Source organism: Caenorhabditis elegans, chromosome X, assembly GCF_000002985.6.
Source record: "Caenorhabditis elegans chromosome X".
In the NCBI taxonomy this organism is placed as follows: Eukaryota; Metazoa; Nematoda; class Chromadorea; order Rhabditida; family Rhabditidae; genus Caenorhabditis; species Caenorhabditis elegans.
This window is the reverse complement of record NC_003284.9, coordinates 4,542,961-4,561,812: the sequence shown is the minus strand read 5'-3', so window position 1 is coordinate 4,561,812 and position 18,852 is coordinate 4,542,961. Positions and strand designations below refer to the sequence as shown.

The 18,852-nt window shown below is 36.5% G+C and overlaps 3 protein-coding genes and 14 non-coding genes across 20 annotated transcripts; 7 read left to right on the top strand and 10 right to left on the bottom strand.

Annotated features, from left to right (window-relative positions):
- Positions 1–2,404: 2,404 nt before the first annotated feature.
- ham-2 (Zinc finger protein ham-2) lies at positions 2,405–7,129 on the bottom strand (the record flags this gene model as incomplete). 3 transcript variants are annotated; one of them, NM_001029193.7, is made up of 6 exons in its annotated part: positions 2,405–3,247; positions 3,739–3,882; positions 3,975–4,157; positions 4,208–4,479; positions 4,528–4,701; positions 6,960–7,128. In NM_001029193.7, the coding sequence occupies 6 exons, from the start codon at positions 7,117–7,119 to the stop codon at positions 3,002–3,004; spliced, it is 1,179 nt and encodes a 392-aa protein (NP_001024364.2). The 3 variants fall into 3 exon arrangements, with proteins under 3 accessions (NP_001024364.2, NP_001024363.2, NP_001294827.1); NM_001029192.8 differs by having other exon boundaries at positions 2,409–3,247; positions 4,208–4,473; positions 6,960–7,129; NM_001307898.3 differs by lacking the exon at positions 6,960–7,128 and having other exon boundaries at positions 3,002–3,247; positions 4,528–4,678.
- Positions 2,929–3,072, top strand: C05E11.10. The gene has a single exon (NR_070911.1). It is a non-coding gene; the product is annotated as an Unclassified non-coding RNA C05E11.10 (non-coding RNA).
- C05E11.17 lies at positions 4,932–5,070 on the bottom strand. The gene has a single exon (NR_070910.1). It is a non-coding gene; the product is annotated as an Unclassified non-coding RNA C05E11.17 (non-coding RNA).
- Positions 5,439–5,870, top strand: C05E11.12. The gene has a single exon (NR_070909.1). It is a non-coding gene; the product is annotated as an Unclassified non-coding RNA C05E11.12 (non-coding RNA).
- On the bottom strand, positions 5,524–5,880 carry C05E11.14. The gene has a single exon (NR_070908.1). It is a non-coding gene; the product is annotated as an Unclassified non-coding RNA C05E11.14 (non-coding RNA).
- Positions 6,171–6,314, top strand: C05E11.11. Its single transcript, NR_070907.1, has one exon. It is a non-coding gene; the product is annotated as an Unclassified non-coding RNA C05E11.11 (non-coding RNA).
- Positions 7,130–7,230: 101 nt separating the features above from the next.
- On the top strand, positions 7,231–7,445 carry C07A12.10. The gene has a single exon (NR_070906.1). It is a non-coding gene; the product is annotated as an Unclassified non-coding RNA C07A12.10 (non-coding RNA).
- C07A12.14 lies at positions 7,241–7,524 on the bottom strand. Its single transcript, NR_070905.1, has one exon. It is a non-coding gene; the product is annotated as an Unclassified non-coding RNA C07A12.14 (non-coding RNA).
- Positions 7,525–7,583: 59 nt separating this feature from the next.
- C07A12.16 lies at positions 7,584–7,722 on the top strand. The gene has a single exon (NR_070904.1). It is a non-coding gene; the product is annotated as an Unclassified non-coding RNA C07A12.16 (non-coding RNA).
- C07A12.12 lies at positions 7,594–7,732 on the bottom strand. Its single transcript, NR_070903.1, has one exon. It is a non-coding gene; the product is annotated as an Unclassified non-coding RNA C07A12.12 (non-coding RNA).
- Positions 7,733–8,603: 871 nt separating this feature from the next.
- Positions 8,604–8,735, bottom strand: C07A12.13. The gene has a single exon (NR_070902.1). It is a non-coding gene; the product is annotated as an Unclassified non-coding RNA C07A12.13 (non-coding RNA).
- Positions 8,736–10,584: 1,849 nt separating this feature from the next.
- Positions 10,585–10,771, bottom strand: C07A12.9. Its single transcript, NR_070901.1, has one exon. It is a non-coding gene; the product is annotated as an Unclassified non-coding RNA C07A12.9 (non-coding RNA).
- Positions 10,772–11,522: 751 nt separating this feature from the next.
- C07A12.11 lies at positions 11,523–11,724 on the bottom strand. Its single transcript, NR_070900.1, has one exon. It is a non-coding gene; the product is annotated as an Unclassified non-coding RNA C07A12.11 (non-coding RNA).
- A 185-nt stretch (positions 11,725–11,909) lies between these two features.
- On the top strand, positions 11,910–16,338 carry C07A12.18 (Protein sleepless). Of its 2 annotated transcripts, none has more exons than NM_001373282.2 (3): positions 11,910–12,031; positions 15,828–15,899; positions 15,952–16,110. In NM_001373282.2, the coding sequence occupies exons 2-3, from the start codon at positions 15,833–15,835 to the stop codon at positions 16,104–16,106; spliced, it is 222 nt and encodes a 73-aa protein (NP_001359834.1). In that variant the 5' UTR covers positions 11,910–12,031; positions 15,828–15,832; the 3' UTR covers positions 16,107–16,110. The 2 variants fall into 2 exon arrangements, with proteins under 2 accessions (NP_001359834.1, NP_001257011.1); NM_001270082.3 differs by lacking the exon at positions 11,910–12,031 and adding an exon at positions 13,887–14,176 and having other exon boundaries at positions 15,952–16,338.
- Positions 12,354–12,569, bottom strand: C07A12.17. Its single transcript, NR_070899.1, has one exon. It is a non-coding gene; the product is annotated as an Unclassified non-coding RNA C07A12.17 (non-coding RNA).
- On the top strand, positions 12,444–12,716 carry C07A12.15. Its single transcript, NR_070898.1, has one exon. It is a non-coding gene; the product is annotated as an Unclassified non-coding RNA C07A12.15 (non-coding RNA).
- On the bottom strand, positions 16,080–16,970 carry nssp-77 (Neuropeptide-Like Protein). The gene is made up of 2 exons (NM_076379.3): positions 16,836–16,970; positions 16,080–16,496 (listed from the first exon to the last, which is right to left on the bottom strand). The coding sequence occupies exons 1-2, from the start codon at positions 16,935–16,937 to the stop codon at positions 16,395–16,397; spliced, it is 204 nt and encodes a 67-aa protein (NP_508780.1). The 5' UTR covers positions 16,938–16,970; the 3' UTR covers positions 16,080–16,394.
- Between the last annotated feature and the right edge of the window lie 1,882 nt (positions 16,971–18,852).

The window sequence follows — 18,852 nt, the reverse complement described above, 5'->3', positions numbered from 1 at the left end:
AGGCTTTGTTTGATCAACAAACTGAGCATTGAACTTTCAGAGCTGGGAAACCGGTACGATAAAAAGTAAAAAAAGAAGGAATAGTTTTTTTTGCTATACCACTAGAGAAGGAAGAGTAGTCTCAATATCATCTCTCACGTGTGGGTCAGACTAGAACAGAAGGCGTTTCCAAGCGCCGCCTACCCAGTTTATGTTGTCGTCACCATCGCGCTGTGCCACATCGTTTTCACCTGTTTATTGCAAAAACACTACGGCTCCCGAATCAGGCAGACTTTGGACGTATTGAAATTAAGTGCACTGATTTTTTTTCGGAATTTAAAAGACTCATTGGTTAGTCAAATGATTGTTACCGAACCAAAAAAAACTCTAAATGTTAAAAATGGCACCTGCACGCGGGTTTGAATGCTTTTACGTTATTGCGTAAATGCTAGACTTCTTGACTAGACATTAAACACCCAGAATTTCAATTTCAAATGCCGGAGAATGTTATTTCCAGATGTTTGAAAAAGAGGAAAAAAACGAAAATTATAATTAGCGTTAACACATTCACTTTTCTGCTTTGAAAATGCTATCTGAATGAAAAAGACCACACAGACAATGGGCTGCGATCGGTCGAAAAACACCATTTTTATTAAATTTCAAAAACAAAAGCCCTCGATTTTCAATAGTGTTTGTTTTTGACTATTAATCATGGTTCAGTGAAAAGCCTAAATTTAAATAAAACGGAGAATGCAAATTAAATCTAATTCCAAACTAATTAGGATAAATTAAATGTTAAAAATTGAAATTTTCTTAAAGTATGAATATCAGTTCATAAGTTTTTTTGCAGAAAAAAAACCAAAACGATGCCATGCAGCATTTGAGCGGGAATTTAAAAGTAATAATAACAAAGTACGTTTTACGAAATTCTCAACAGCTCCCAGTCATAACGGTACATTTTATATTGTTTGAAGCAGGGATGTGCAGCAATTTTGCCATACTTGCCGAGCACGGCAAGTTTCAGAAAAGTGGATGTGCCAAAATTGCCGAGGTCACCAAATTTACAAATTTGCCGCACACATCAAAAATTGGGCGAACCAATTTTGACTTAAACTATTGATTTTGTTTTAAAAACTCTAGTAAAATAGCATAGCATTGAGTTACTTTCTCATGCTGGCAGACCAAACGGACCTCACCAAAAAATCAAATCCGTGCTATCAAATCCGTGACTTCAGTAATTTGGGTGCTCCAAAAAATGGCAAAAAATCATTATATTTTTCTGAATTTGCTCCGCAAATCAAATTTGCTGAAATTGCCGAGTTTGCTGATATTGGAAAAAAAGATTTGTCAAATTTGCAGAGCTCGACAAATTTTAAAATTCGCATCATACGCCCGATTTGAAACAAAATCTCAAAAGACACTACTCCGTTTTCAATAGCTTAAGATCAGTTTCACATAATTTTGAAAAGTGGTTGCCTCGTTTAGTAAAACGAAAAAAAAATCTTCAACTATAAATGAGTAAAACCATGTGAACTTTTAAACAGCTTCAGAAAAATGCACAATATTTCGGTAGACTTTCAAAATAATAAGTGAAAAAAAACTGCTAGACGTAGTTTTGAATCCTTATATTGTTATGATACAAACAATCAAAAAAGGTTGAAATATAAAAATGGTAGGAAAAACGTTTCTAGCTGACTTCCAAAATTAGGGGTACCACTTTTTGGATGCACATTAAAAATTTCTACAATTTTTAAAAAGTATTGCAATATCTGAATTTTTACATCCTTAAAATGGAGTACCAGATATAGGAAATTTCAATATATCGCAACATTCTAACCTGTGTGAATTGACTTGCAGCAGCTGGTGATACAAAAATACTAAATGTTCAAAACATAAAATGGACAAGGGAGAGTCACAAAAAATTATCTAAATATTAATTCATTTTCGAGAAATATTTTAAGCATCTATTCTGCAATAACATAGATTTGACTATTTTTGGAGTTTTATATGGTTTTAGAATACTTTAAATACACTCCTGAGAAATTTTGAATAACAATTGAAGCCAAACACAAGTTCGTAAGTATTTCATCTAGCAATTTTTCGTTTTGATGTAAGAAAACGAAAGCTGCAAAAAGGGAATCAACTAGTACGAAATTTCTTGAAGCTGAAGTTTTAGACAATCGACTGAGTACATCAGGAAGAAATCAGAAATGAATCATGCTCAACCTTTCACTATGCTGATTGTGACGTCTAGTGGGTCGAAAAGGTAAAAATGAATTTTCACATCGCTTCACCTGAAAGCACATTACCCTCTGAAACGGGTTCAGTTTTGCATTCAAACAAAATGATGTTTTATGCGAGGATAACATCATCTTGTGAGAGTTTCGTTTTTGCTAGTTTTTTGTATGGCTTATTACTTCCTGCATTTTGAACTTTGAAAATTATTTATCACAAATATAATGAAATGAAATCATTGAGGGAAGGAAAAAGTCAAGGCGGGAAAAAAGGGTAATGCTATAAAAGTCAAGAAAAGGACCAGAAGAAATAAAAAAGGAAACATTTAGAACAATGAAGTAATGTAAAGGACGTTCTAGGTAAATCGCTGAGTGCATTTAAGGCTACGTTTTATTGAAGCTATTGCAACAAAAAAGTAAAGTAGATTCGGATTGTTTGGAAAATGTCCACCAGTTTCTAAGATTGCGGTAAATACAATTGTCAGGAATGAGAGCACTCTGATTTTTTTTGGAAGTTTGAAATATTTGGATGCAAAGATAAGAAGTAGCTACGAGAATAGGCATTATGTACAAAGATATAAACGACAATTAGTTTAAAAGCCAACCAAAACCGCTTTAAAAGCTGTTGGTTCTTTGATTCAGAGTATTTCGGAAATTGCTCAAAGGATTGTTGTATTTCAATGGCTCAAAATGCTGATTAGAAACAAGGAATGAAAATGACTACGTGGTTCAACTAGATTTGATGACACCATCAAAATCGGAAATAAAGAAATTGAAATCGTTTGGATCTAGGGAACCACTGAGGGACGGTTCATGTGAATCAAATTGTTCAACAACATTCTCATCGCAGGATTTTGAAATAGATTGTTCGGCCCTGGAGATGGCATAGGCATCATCGGAGGAGGCAGCATCACGGGTGGCATCGGATTCGGTTGAATTTTGCGGAGGAAATCCACTTGAACTTGCAACTCTCTAATGGTCTTTTCATAGGCACGACATTTGTCCTCAACTGCAACAAGCTTCCCTCTGGCTACCTGAAACATCATAAACTTATGTAAATTATTAAAAATATCAGTGGGTGGGGGATAACTCAGTCGGTAGTGGTGGCCGCTGAAGAACTACAGGTCACGAGTTTTTACAGTGCGCGCGCTTCTTGTAGGACACCCCTAAATTTGTGAAGCATTGGAATACATACAATTCTTCAGGAAAATTTTTTGTGATATTTGGAATCGAGTGTGTCAAAAAACCTCGAATCCGTTTTCATAAATTTATCATCACAATTGAAAGCACCCGTTTTGCTATAGGACCCTGAGATTTTAACCAGCTGAAACCTAGCGTGAACTTGAAAGTGGAGCAGTCCATGACTGGATTATCAAACTTAACCTAAAGACTAATCATATCACCAGAAGTACTGTACCTAATTCCCAGATTCTCTTCACATAGCGCTCGCAAAATGGATGGTTTTTTATTTTTTTTTTTCATATTTTAAATTATAATTCAAAACCATTTAAGACAACTTCCTAACCTGACAATCAAAGCATTTCAAACTTTCGCCCGAATGACTAGACGATCCACCACTGATGTGAGAATCCGAAACCGTTGGAGAAGGCTGATCATGGGAAATGTGGATGTTTTTGTCATCAATCGTCATTTTCAATGGTGGTTCGCCCTGAAAATTTTGAAAGTTTCATAATATGACATATTAAAGTTTAATGGGGTGAAAAACAAATTTTCCTCAAAATTTCAATAAGTTTTCCTTACATCATCGCCTTCCACATCAATATCAGCATCGTGTTCCAGTTCTCTTTTGAAAGTTGGTTCAGTCTTGACAATGACTGACCGAGGGCTGACATCACTGCTTTCCACTTCAAATTTGATGTCTTCTTCAGTTGTCTGCACTTCTAAGTCGTCATAATCGCTAATATTAGAAGACTGGATGGAATCCTTAAAATGTAATACATTTGAATTCAAAACATCAAAGAGTTGTAACGTACTTTGGACGGTGTTTGTTGCGCTGCCAGATTAAGGGCCGCCGTGTTGATGGGATTGTTGGCAAGCCACGCTGAGAGGAACTGTGAAGGACCCATGTTAGAAAGATCCAGGGGGAACATCGATTTGGAGTCGGGGCTTTTGAGCAGTGTCGGGAAAATGGATCCAATGTTGTTATTGTTTGCAGCAACTTGTAACATACGCTTTTGCATCAACAAATCAGGCGAGAAGGGTGGAGACTGACGCGGGGAGCCCGACTCGGATGTGCTATCTACAACTGCAAATTTGTATTAATGGATTTCAAAATTTGTGGGTAGATCTTTACCATCTGAACTCTTAGCTAAAACAGCCGCTTCCCCCGGTGTCCCATTTTTCAGCATACTCTGCATATGGATGTGAAGACTTGTTTTGTCGGGAAAAGCCCAATTGCAACACCGACACATAAACATTCGGGTAATGTTGTGTACTCGATACATGTGACTGCGTAGTGTATCGTTGCCTGCAAAATTGTTTCTTAAGGTTTCCTAATGACTGAACAGTGAGAGCAGTGCCGGCTCATTTCGCACTCATTTTATTATGGTAATTATCAAATACTATTTGAACCCTTCTCCAGCTTTTGAATTCATGTCTCAATGATCTAAATATTTGTCGAAAGTAACATGTAAATGGCTATTTGCCAACCCCAACTGCATTGCTATTTCCATATTCCACTTAATTGCCATTCTTTGTGCCACCGAGCCTAACTGTCTATCAATCAAATGAAATTCGCAACATTGGGACACTATACGCGCGCCCGTAAAGGCATGTTAGGTGCCAATGTGACGAATGTTCTACGACGACCCCCCTCATTTGCATGTTTGTCTGAATTTGAAAATACGCACTATAGAAAATCTATAGAATAGCGGATCTTGCCTACCGACAAAGCAGTAACACAAAAAAAAACGACAAACGCAGGGGTCAGGCTGTAAAACATTTTCATGTTATGTTTCGGTATTCTACTGGTTGATCCGCTTATTGTTGGATTGCGCACGAGTAATATAACAAATCCTGTTGATCTGCCTGCTAACATGCCGCCGTATGGATTCCACGTATAGGCGAGCGGTGAAGTAAGGTGTGAAAAAAGCTGGGTGCTTTGGCCGAAAGTTTCTTGAACGACCCCCATGCTCAGCGAACCGTAACAAATGATTGACGGCGAGTGAACAACCAATAAATTGTAATGTTGGAAAGGTGGTAGAAAAAGAAGAGGTTGCAATTTTTGTTGCGGAAGATGGGGAAAGAAGACAATCGGTGGTTTTTTTTTTACTTTGCCCGCGCGCTGGCCCTATTCTTCGCTCTCAAGCTCACTTAGCGACAGTGGCGTGCCAACAATTAGCTGATGGATGGTCATCAAATGACTGACCTTGGAGGTTCATCCTACCTTCCATTCCAAGAAAAGAAACCATTAAGTAATACATACATACCGTCGGTTATTTATGCCTCTCGCTCTCTTAGGAAGCCGCTCGGGATGGAAAGATGGGGCAATTAGACAATGCAAATAGCAGACGTGTTATTGTAAAACTGTGGCGTAATATGGTCAGAGGTGTCTTTTCAAAAGATTCTTGCACAAATATTAGAGTCAATTTGTTATTATTTAATACATGATACTGCTTTCCATTATAGCTGGAGACGCTCCAGTGGGAAATTGAAAAAAAATAACGCCGAATTTGCCAAACGACGCTACAAAAATTTTTTGAAATTTTTAATTTTGTTTTTAAAATTGGTAATTACTTTTTTGAAAGTCGTCGATAAACAGTCGCCTACATATTTTTCAAATATAAATATTCAAACATTGTAGAGATCCGAACATGCGGCATTGCTATAGTTTTCTCGAAAAGTGGCAAGAACACAGTTATTGCCACTTTTTGACTGTCAATAATGTTGGTCATTTTGGCTCTATATAAGTGGATGTTAACCATTTCCCCACTGGCACTACTCCACCTTTAAACTTTTTGCTACTAGTCCAAAAGTGCACATGGTTGTTTTAAAAGCTTAACAGATATTACTAAATAGATACTCCTAATTGACAGTCGGAGCTATCTCGGTATTTGCACACCTCCTCATTCAGTTTGCCATGCCATATAGATGTCTACAATTAAGAATACAGTAGTAGTTGGAAAGGGTGTCAATATTTAGATAACCAATGTAATTTTTTGGCGGAAAGAAGGAGACTGTATCAACCTTGTTTGACACATGCCCAATATAGCCACGTGCTAATCGGAGGGTGTGAGTTGAGTTTAAGCTTGTCAGTAAACAATGCCACTGAGCTTTCGCGCATTTCAGATTATGGAGACTTCCGATCAAATAAATGTATTGGGAGGGAGATTAGAAAAATGTAGAAATGCAATAAACTGGTAGAAGACAGAAACTAAATGCAGCAGGAAATAGAACATTCGTTCAGAATTTTAATTCAATTTTGAAAAAATAAATTAGAAAGTTAAACATCACCTAGAACCCATAATTTTTTATTTTTAGATTTTTAGATCAATTTTAAATTTTCAATAGAATAAGTTCCGTACAATTCAACAATAGCTATGTTCTCGAGTTAAGTTTCCCTCTCTTTTTTCTTATTATCATATGATAAAACATGATACAAAACTGTGAAAACATCAATAGCGGCATAAATTGTTTCGCTCTTTCTCCCCTATTGTTAGTCAAGCTCCTGCTACTCTGATTCATCTATTTCTCTTTTTTTTCTCAAACTTGCATTTTCAAACTTACTTGGAATTTCGTTGTTGCAAGTGGTACAGGTGTAGCTTTTAAAGTGAGCCTGCATCCGGTGACGACTCAGAGACGAACTGTGGCAGAATACTTTTTGGCAAATCGAGCAGGGAAATGAGCCTTTCAAATCGGGACGTTTTAGCTCTGCACGATAGGGCATTGTCTAAAAATGTTTTTGTTATTTGATGAAGCTTTTAGAAAATGGTGCTGAAATTTTCACAAAATCGAATTTGAAAGGAAACACTAACAAGGAAGAAGAAAAAAACGGTGGACAGTTTGAATGAAAGAGCGCTCATAGATGAACAAGTAGGATGGGCTACCAAGACCTCCACTACTTGAAAAGTTTTGCGTACAACACTCGAAAAGGTATTCAGACGCAGCTCTTCTCTCCGGAGACAAGAAGGTCGTCGCCGGCTGACACCAACCAGGTATTTACACCCTCACTTGATACTGTTTAAAAGTAGCGAAAAAGCATACATAGCAGCGATTGGACAATGCATTACAGTAGCTCAAGTATGGCGGGGAAGGTAAGAGTGCTCGAGAGGAGGAAGTGAGAAAATAACAGAACATTCAAAATCGAAATTTGTCACACGGCTTCTGCAATCTTAAAATGAATACTACAGTAATCCGGTGACCTGTGCTCTTGGACTAACAAAATGGCAAGCAGTAGTGCAAGAACGAGCTGAAGGCTATGACTCCCCCCGCCTACCCGATTTTTGGAGGCGGGGCATACCATGCAGAATAGAGATAGTGAGCGACGGGACGCACGGGGTGAGGGGAATGGCATCAAGCACAGTCGGGATAGTAAGTGGCAACAATTTTGGCTAGCAATTGCGAGTTGATTAGCTTTCTCAATTTTGAAAAAAAAAAGTTGGAAGCGAGTCTTAGATAGAAGCACGATGCTCTTAGGAACAGATGTGGGCAAGCTGTTCAAGCTTTTTTTTAGTATAGAACACAAGCGAATAACAGTTGGGAAACTTCTACCAAACACGGCTGACCCAAAAAAAAATAGAATGACGCGAGGGATACACCAAAAAAGCCCTCAAACCATAGACAGCATGATTGCTTGAGTTGAGGATTGCGCGCATCTTCGATTCTCGTGTTCTTTTTTCTTATTGGACGACCACAACAAAACCAGTTTTGTAAAATTGATTCGGGTTGCGCAATGCTAGAATAAACTATCCAACATCGCTATTATATTCGAATTTTTGTCTCTCTCTCGCTCCCGCTCCCCCTCTCTTCTGACTGCCATTCGACCCCATAATCACACAATGCTTTGAGGCCGGTTTTCTCGATCCGCATCAACAAGTTCAACTATCTCTATTCAATGTGCTATTTTAATTGGGCACACACTACCAAAATTTTGAAAATGTTGAGTATGACTGTTGAGTTTCTATCTATCTGTATTATTTTTTTGGGCCTACACACGCCGCAGCAACTACAGTAATTGTAGAGCGGTGACGGATAAGAGTGTGAATCTTACCCCGTTGAGATTCTCGGCACGAACAGGGATTGGCCTTGGCCGTGTGTCCAGGCGCTCGTATAATAAGGATTCACCTCCTCCCGCGTACAGGTCGCGTTCCTTTTCTTGACGGCTACATAATCAGTAGCTATCATAGCACATCTTGCCTTTTCCCGCCAAATGTCTATCTGGTATATATCTCCGAGAGAAAAGAAACAAGAGGCGAGTAAGGTAATGGAGATATAGCGAATGGATAAGAAAACTGTTCCATATACTACATCAAAAGACAGACAGGTGAACGCAAAGTGACAAGAGGTCTAGGTGGGCAAGTAGGAGGAACATATGAGAAAAAAGGGAAATGGAAATGAACATTTTTTAGAAGTTTTCAATTTTAGCAGGACTAACAGGTATTGGAAAGAATGTTTGAAGAACCTAGGAACATACTTTTATGGTCCACATATTTGCATCAATTAGACATTCAAATAGAGAATGCTCCTATTCATATATGTATTAGCATATTACAATTGTTGCGATTTTTAGTTTTTGGACTTAGTGAAATGGTTCAAAACCACGCCTTTTGTGCTAAAACGTCTAAGTATCATAATGAAACTTTTGCAATATTTAATAATATTTAGAGTCGAAAAGCGGAGAAAACTGAGTTTGCATGTTTGAACCTCTAAAATGTTGAAGTATGCATATTTTGAACACAATTTTAAACAAAAAAAGCTTATTAAAATTTTTTTTGTGAGTGAGTTCAGACTCAGAATAAAAATGTTTCCAAATTTTTTTTTAAAGCTTGATTATTTTTGCGCCATTGTTTTTAATAATTTTCCACTGGCCGTAGTTCAACTTTTATCAAAACCTCTGAAAGACTTCTTATACCATAGTAAATTGAAAAGTTACGTAATGACGAGAAGGAACGACGAGCCAGCAGCTACTTGAATGATTTTTTTTTAGGTCAAACGGCAAGCTAATCGTTCTAATCGTTTTTGCGGACAGGGCAGGCGCGACGAAATGCAAGGCGGTTACGTAAGAACTGCGAGATAGAAAAAGGGAAGAGTCTTACAGGGGCGGCCCCAATCGAGATTGAAACCCCAAGCAAGATGGGGGCACCTTTGGACATTTTGTAGCAAAGTGAAAAAATAATTGTCGTATTCGAACAGTTCGCGCATAGTCTGGTGGCTGTAGGGGTTGGAGAACAACGAATGTTAAAATTTGAACACACCTGGCGATGTGGGTTGAATTTTTTGAATACTTTTGAATACGGTTTTGAATATGAAGTGAAAATTGGAGAGTGTGGGTACAGCTGGTGGGGAAATGATTAAAAATTTTTATAAGGTGTTAAAATGACCACATATCATAATAAAATTTTCAAAAGTTTATTTGAAAGTATTTTACTTCTAGTCAGAAGATGACAATATCTGAGTTTTTGCCATTTTTCGAATAAGCTAAAGCACTGTCGCATGTTCGAACCTTTGCAATGTTGGAATATGAATATTATAAACATAATTAGAAAATAAAACTGTAAGAATTTTTTTTTTGATTTATTACTTCTAAAAAATTATTGTTCCACAGGTTGTTCGTCACTATTAATTCAACAGAAACAATTTTGATATTTATAAAATTACAATGAATTGATTGAGCTACGATGTCATTAACGAATGAGTAAGAAAAATTAATTTTTCGTTTTCTATAAATTACCACAAATCAACCTAATGAAAATGCAGATATTCTATACTGTAAGACAAAAAAATCGGACTTATTTTTTTCTGTGAATTTATTGCGGCGACTGAAATGCGGAAAAACTGACACACAACAATTTTGTGAGAATGAATAACCAGATAACCAAAATGAATCATCAAATAATGGGAATTTTTAAACGTCATAAAACTACTATTGTTTCAAAAATGTAGGGAGCAAAGGACAACAACAGATTTGATTTTTCCGAATTTGAATGATATGCAGGATATGATTTTTGAAAATGAATAGAACAGAAAAACATTTTGATACATTACATATTTAGTAGACCTCCACTAATACCGTCACCTTTTTTAATGGTCATTACATGTTCAAACCACAACACCATTAAGTTTAACTACTGGTGGGTAAGAGCTTATCTCTTTTTTCCCCTCTCATTCCATTGTGTTTTGCAACATCTCAGAGTAGATTGGCGCATTTTACGGTCATTTGGAATTGGGAAAGTGTGATCGACCTTGCGATCGTTGCGCAATTAGCCAATGTGCCCGCCGGCTGCCGCCGGGGGTATCTTCCCTTGCGTCGGCGACATCTCCTGTGGCGTCGTTTTCTCTCTCAGCCGCTGATCAGCTGGTATGAACAGATATGGATGCGAGAATGAAACAAGCCGAGAGGTGATCAGACAGATCTTTACGGGAACTGAGTCAACTATGTCTGTCGTTTTTTTAGAATCACCAAGTTAGAATGAAAGTTAAAAGTACATAAAGCATCAGTTTAGACTGCCACTATATACCGTATTTTTTCTATTAGTCCTATGTTGCTTCCTGGTGAAAGACTGGTTAATTTTGAACATATCGATATGCAATCAAAACTATAGAAAAAAGAAGTAAACATTATTTTTGCAATTGACAAATTTGTATTAGAACTGAATACATCCGAGTTATGAACAGCCAAATTTGAGCAATAAGCACTAATAGAAAAAATACATTATGTCCCTAAAAAAATATAAAAAATCACACTTACTCCGTTTGTAATGATTGAGAAATAAGTATTTGTTCGAAAATCTACAGTGAAAAAGATCAAAAAGATATTGTTTATTACCAAAAAAGAGATTTCGTAATTAGCTAAACTCCAAAGTAAACGGTAGAATTGAAAATCAGCTGATGGTGTTTAGCATGTGTCATGTGCGCGACCGAAAATCTTTTCAATTTCAGGTTTTTACCATTTTGTATTCCTTACAAAGATAACATTGCCCGAAGACTCGCAGACGTGTTGATGGACAATGTGATAGCCGTTGACATCGTTGTTCGCGAAAATTTTGAAAACCGGAATGTTACGCCACCGGGGGGCGCAGCGCCGCCGCCGGCCAGCCGGACTAAGACTCTCCAAGCGACGGGAGTTGCTTCAACCGAAAATTGCTATATGTCCTTCACTAGTGCAAACCGTCTAAGGAAGTTGGCAGCAGTAGACAGCGATCGTCTTCTTCGTTCCTCAAGCAAAACAACACTACCATCGACAAGTGGGAGTTGTCCTCTTCCTTTCTATCTTACCATGTTTTTTATATTCAAAGTTGTCTAACCGATCGAACAAGGGGGTCGGAGGGAATCACGAGGGCAGCTAATGCACGATTACCATCTGACATCACGTCGGCGCGTCGGCGCGCCGGATAAAGTTTTTTTTGTCTCGATTGGTCTGCTTTTACAACAAACAGGGAATCTCCATTGAGTAGTTTTTAGTAATTTCATTCTAAGTTTTTCAGATTTTTCAAGATTCCCAAAAATTCAGTTTACGTGAACAAAAGCTTTAAGCTTCGCCAACCACACATGGCACTGCCAACTCATAACTTTTACGATCAAGGGGGAATATGCTCGTGACAGACGCCGGAAATAACTTCCACTCTACTCAACAGCATTAGGTGAATTTTCTTCCTCCTGCAGAGTTGGTTGCTCCTTAAGATGATCTCTTACTTTTTTGAGGGTGTGTTCCGTTACTAATGCTTTCCGTGACTTCTGTGATTCTGCTTAAAAAATATAAGTTTTCCTAGTCATCTCACCAGTTTATTAGACTTACCAGGAAGAACCCAAAAGAGCTCAACTCAAAAGCACACAACAATACAATGACACTCTTATAATTACATCCATCTCCATTTTCTTATACAATTTCAAGAGCCGGTATTTTTCCCAAAGACACTCATCATCTCTGACTCTATTGTAATATCAGCACTACCTTCTTGCTAACCAAATTGAATAGGCGGGTTGTGGTAGTACAAGAAAAATGAGACACCTATGCCAATGACCCCCCTTTTGCCGGGTGTCGGCCACTTTGTTGTTGCTCTCGGCATCCAGGAACCAATGAAGGAGGTGCAGGTATAATGCATTCCATTGTACTCCAACTTCCTCCTTACTGTCTTTTCCATCCCGAGAATCGGGTGTGCTCAAATACAGTAAGGTACTTCAAGATGGCAAACAGAGGGTAACGGAGACACGCTGATGTAGATTTTCCATGTTTCTTGCGTATTAAGGGGGTTCGCACTAATAAGCAATACATGCATTATGTGTACTGTAAAGGTCAACTCGTGGTTATATCCTTTTACGATTCAGCCAACGGGGGGCACCGGGATGGGAAAGACAGATGATTTGTCGATAACCGGATGGCATCGAAAGATAAAGCAGCTATATTTTCTACGCATACCACACCTATAGTTTGCCTGTTCATACTTCTCATCGGCCGACTGTGGGGTTTGTATAAAATAATAGAGAGGACTCAGAATCGCGGAGTTTGTAATTACGCGGATGGATTATATAGATGAGTGCACATTAGACAATAGAGCTCATTCAGACTGTTTGAGGACGTTTTTTGATTGGTTAATCTTGTGGCTAAGAAGTTGTCGATATTTTAAATCAAGTGGAGATCAAAATGTGTCAACTTTGGAAATTGTTTGAAATTAAAGCTTCACAATATTGAATCCAAAACTTTTTTGAAAAATTTAGAGTTTGTGTCACACAGTGTAAAACGAATAATTTTTTTCGTTTCCAATAATCATCCTAATTTACCATACAACAGGTGAAAATCATTTATAATTTTTGACAAAACTAAGTTCCAGTTAATCTTTTAAACTAAACTCTACAATTTGTGGTACCTGGCCCAAAAATATTTTCCAATAAATTTTCCACTCATTTACTTTAACAGGATTATTTGATTGAAACGTGGGATTGATTTGTTTTAGGCTTGAAAATACACGAATCCCAGGTCTAATAAGTATTATACAAAAAGGGTCACCCACAATTTTCAAAATGGTCAATATTTTAGGGCCAGGTATACTACACAAGTACCCAAGTCGTGTTGCAATTTCTTAATGACAGCCGAACTCCCCAATTGACTTTTCTCATGACCTCGGGTAAATAGGTTCACACAATCATTATTCAAGGACAACACTTTTGCTCGACATCTCGATACTGCACTCGTCGATTATCCGATTTATATGAATAAGAACACTGAGTGAGCCTATTGAGGAGCTATATTAAGATGAGCTGGAGACGCTCGTGTAGGTAGTTTAAGTTACCCGCTGTGTGCCAATTGTCATTTTCTCACGGATGCATGTATCTGATGGGAATTCACCTGTTAATTGACTATACTGTACAGCACAATATGCTTCGAGAAAAAGCATCTAAAGTACAAATAAGGGATGGGCGTTTCGATGCGTTGCACTTCCAGACGGAGGAGGAAGATGGTGTTGAAAAGCAAACGACGATTACATGCATTCATAGAAATGACCATAACATATGTATTAGTCAGAATATGTTAGGATGCTGTTCAAATAATACCGACCATCACTGAACGCGTCTGTACATTTCCCGGAATATGCGGCTACGGTCTCCCAAGAACTCAGTTCTTGTTTTCATATTATTTCTTGTTCTCGTCGTCAAAAACACAAAAAGTATAAACTGCTACGAATGCACATCTTCACAAGGAACCGAGTGTGTTTACAGTGCAACTTCATGTCAGTACGGATTTTTTGGATGCGTGAAGATTGCTGTGTTATCAGGAGGAGTTGATAAAAGTATGCCTCTCTGTTTTTGAAATATTAAAAATGAATATCAAATTGGATGGAAAACTCAGCTTTTTGACGTTTTGGAAAATATGCAAGGTCCCATGTAGTATGTAAAATTTGTCACACTTCTCGATCAAATTTAGCAACTTTTCAACCTAGTTTTAGCAACGTTTCGACTATATAGCGCACTTTTAAAAACCAATTTCTTTCGTCCACATTTTATTGGCTTTCTGGCATTTTTTATCAATTTTTGGTGGTCATTCAGTGCACGTTTTTGTTCAACTGAAAAAAATTCTTTAATTTTACCAATTTTACCCAACTTTTGCAACTACTGTGGTTGTTAGTTCGAAAGCTGCTGAAGTTGGTTGATGTATCTTTTAGATAACATTTAGAGCAACTTGTAATGTTTTGTATTTCCTGTAAAGTTACTTTTACAAGTACACAATTTTTGCATTTCTGTATAAATTTCAAGCTGAAACCTTTGTACAACATATAGGAAAATATTATTTTGAACAACTTCTATTAAAAAAATCTCTGCTCTGATCGGTAGTGTAGTTTTTCAAATGCATTCCTATTTTAGCCACCTTCTTATAATGTGTTTCTAAATTGGTACACTCTATTTTGGATCATAGGAATTTGTCACAGACTAGCTTTTGGTTTCCTTTTTCATACCCGCTTTTTACGTTTCAATAAACTCATACATAATCTTCCAATCGGAATATATGTTTGGTTCAAAGCCAAAAATACGGAAGCGTTTTTGAAAAAGTTTAAATAAAGCGGAATATGTTTGAAACACTTTGGCCCAACTTTCAGTTTTTGCAAAACAACTTGCAATTCAAGTAAAATAGATACATCAAAGTACGATTGTCTACTTTAAACAAGCACCAGCTTTAACTATTTTATGAACTGCGTTTTTTTTCAGAAGTTTATAATTGAACTAGCAGGTTCTTTCTAGATGTTTCATTTTTCTTTGAAAATTTATTGATTGCAGCTGAAAAACTTGAACTATTAACATTAATTAATTCAAAAAAACATTTGCACTACTTAAAAAAATTGGTAACTATGGAAACACAATAAAAATTGTTATTCATAATTGTAGTAGTTTTGGACTGTTTGATTTCTTGATAGTACATAAATTAGCGGACAACTTACCAATTATCGTTCTCTGGTTGTTTCCGAAAAAATATTAAAAAGAGTGTTGATAAAAATCTTAGATCTCCAAAGAAACGATTCTAAAATTAGTTCCAACAAATTACCTATGAAGATTCGGTGCTTATTTGCTGAAATAAAATTTGTACTTAGGATCTTTAAACTGGAATTTTTACGGTTTTTCAGGAAAATTGCTCGGAAGAGTTTCAGAAGCATCTCCCCGGCGGGCTCAGCTATTTAGTAATTTTTAAATGCCAGTTAGTGTGATCTTATGATTGAGAGTGTTTCCGTGTCAGTGGAAATTTTTTATAGATAATTTCTGAAAAAATTTCAGATTTTTTCAGAAATTATGGAGGAAGTTTCGATAAAATGTCAAGCCTTTGAAAACTTTATACTTTCAGAAAATTTGAGCATTGGTACATCACTGTAGTTTTCAAATACAAATAGTTAAATTATAATAAACTTGTAGGAAACCATTATTTGTCGACATTGTAATTTATAATTTTTTCAGTGGGAATGTTTGTCGATCGAGAAAGAAGTATTATTTCAATGATACGAGGTTGTGCAATTCTTCCATTTGGTGGTAAGTTTGTACTTCTAGACCCAGCTTACATCGTTAAGCATATAATTTACAGGCGTAGATATGTGTGAGCAAACGTCGCTGTTCGGCACCCGGGTTCTAAAATGCACATGCTTCAATGACTACTGTAATCCTGCTTCGAATCCTGTGGTTGCGTCAACTTTCCTCATATTCATCGTGCTTCATACTTTATTATTTCTATTCGGTTGACTGAGAATCGAACAACGTGCAATTAACATTTTTTATTAACACATGCTCTCTTGTCATTTATTTGTAATGCGACTTTTAGTGGCAACTTAAAATGAGTTCGCTAAACTTGGAGGAGAAAATATTATTATTATTATTATTATTATTTGTATTAATATTATTATTGGTATTAATATCATTGTCATGACTCTTTGGAAGGGTGAAGGAGATGGTAATAATTAAAGTGAGAAAATGTGAATGATTTGGTTGATGATTGGTGGTTTGGTGCAAAAAGAAAAACGCTCGATTTAACTACCATTCGGTGAAGTATTGGTTTTCAGCATTTGGGACGTACTGCTGGTAGTACTTTTTCCCACGAATTTCTTCTGGTGCCATGAGACTGCGGAAGACTTCCTGAATGAAAAAAGTATTTATAATTTTCAAGCTATCTTAAATCTAGTTAAATCTAGACTCAACATTTTAAAGTTTAGTTTCGAATGATGTCACTTGAAACTTTTTGTTTGCTTTCATATGCAATTTCGTATATTTTGTCCCTACATCTGCACCACCTACAGATTCAAAATGCCACACATTTTTCACAAACTAGAAAAAGGAGTAACCTACAAATACAAATTTTCCGTTTCGATGATTTTTCTCTCTGTTTTCTATATTTGAGGGGATAATTAATGAGGAAGTCTTATTTTAGACATATCTATCTTGAAACTTGATTTAGTTTTGAGAAAATGATGTTACCTGAATACGGGTCATCGGTGGAGCGTTTCGAGCCTCGGTGACGCTGGCAAACTGGAAGGCGATGACAAGGAGAGCAACAAAAATAAGGACCTTGATGGACATTATGTAGTACGCCGTTTGAAGATTTCTAAAAACAGAAAGTGTGGATTCAGAATGGAAGCGAAATGAAAATGAATGATGGTTGGTTGTGGAAGATATTTATAAAAAAACGATGAACTCAAAGAAAATTCTCGTGATGATGAATCTGTTTGCACAGAGAAACTGGGTGTCTAAGTGGAAAAAAGATGCAAGTCTAAAAACTCCAGTTTTGCATCACTATATGGTAATTGAGCATTGAGTCATGAGCTCATTTACATGGCTTTTTCTAACAGACCACCAAAGTCTATAAGGTAAAAGAATATACACTTTTAAAAAATGAGAAGTCACATAAACCTAGGAACGTTACTAAAAAAAAGGAAGGAAATCTGCTGAAGAATGGATAATTTTAGTTTCAACACAGCCGTTTAAATATATGTTTGTTAAGTAGGCGTGGCGTCCGTCCTCTGAGGACATTGGGCTCATGTTCTTCTTGAGTCCTCCTACTATGAAATATTGTGCAGCTAAAAGAGACATTGAGAAAGAAAAAAGGAATAAAATACAATTGGGCGGGGCGTAACTGACGGCCGCTCCACCACCTTGGCGCGAATCTACCGTAGGTAAGGTGTTGATGAGGGTTCGGTGAGTATTCTGTTCGGTTAAGAAATCAGGGATCAGTCTGCGTGGGGCCGAATGATTGAAGACGTACTAAAAACCAGACGTAAAAATTTAAATGGCATGCCGCCGGAAATAAACTTCCAGTAAAACGTGTGCGGCTGAAATATTCAGTGTCAGAAAAATTAACTTGAGCAGCTGAAAATGAATGAATGAAACATAGAACTATCAAAATCTTTTCAGAGCAGAAAAACATGTTAACTAACTGGTGCTTTCTTTCTTATATTTTCAGGTTTTATGATGCAATCACCTAGTGAAAAGAAGAGGTTAGAAAAAGACAATAAGAAAGAAAAAATAAATTAAATAAATTGAAAGGATCTTGATCCTATTTTCAATGCAATACTGGTACAAAATAAAAGATTACACGAGAGCCAAAACACAGCGTTACCTTACAATTTTTGTCTATTCTTAACTTATTTTTGCGTGGTGGCTCTAAATAAATAGCCAGATTGCGTCAGTCGGAATTTTGTGAAAATATGAAAAAATATTTAAAAAGATATGTACTTCCAATGCAAGAAACTGCTATAATCGATCGTCTGGTACAGAAAAAAATCTCGAAAAAAATTGCACCACTTTCCGTTTTCACAAAATTAATGTTGAATTTTAAGCTTGCATTGTCAGTACCATAATTTCTCTATTCTAAAATGATTCAGTAACGTCTGTAGGAAGTTGCCATGATGACCATTACAACTTTTTTGAAAAATTTAGAAAAATTGTAAATTTCAAAAAGTGGTAAAAACTGAGTTTGCGCCTTTTTTCGAATAAATCTAAAACACTGATCGTTTTAGGACATAAATCTGGAAGAATTTCAACAGAGGAATGACTTTTAATTATTTTCCCACAGGACCTTCAAATGACAATGAGAAACTTTGAAAAAAAAAGTACACCGCAGGTGATTCGCGGTTTGAAAAATATGCATGCGTAACACAAATTCAAAAAATATGTGAAATTTATGAGAGTTTTTTGTGATCCTCAAAATAGTTTGTTTTAATAATAGGTCGATTTTTGAGATTGTGTAGAATATGTGTTCTAGTGTGAAACTCGGGCACACTGAAGTCTATAAAATTATTTTTAAATTACGTACCAAACACGAAAATCAATCAATAATTTCGTTGAGTATATTTCAAACATCACAAAAACTTTCTTCTAATTTTAAAATAATATCGCTCTGAAAATGTGAAAATTTGTGAAAGTTGAGGGTAGAATGTATATTTTTTACACAACGAATCAGCATGGTATATATAATTTTAAAATATTTTTGTTGATT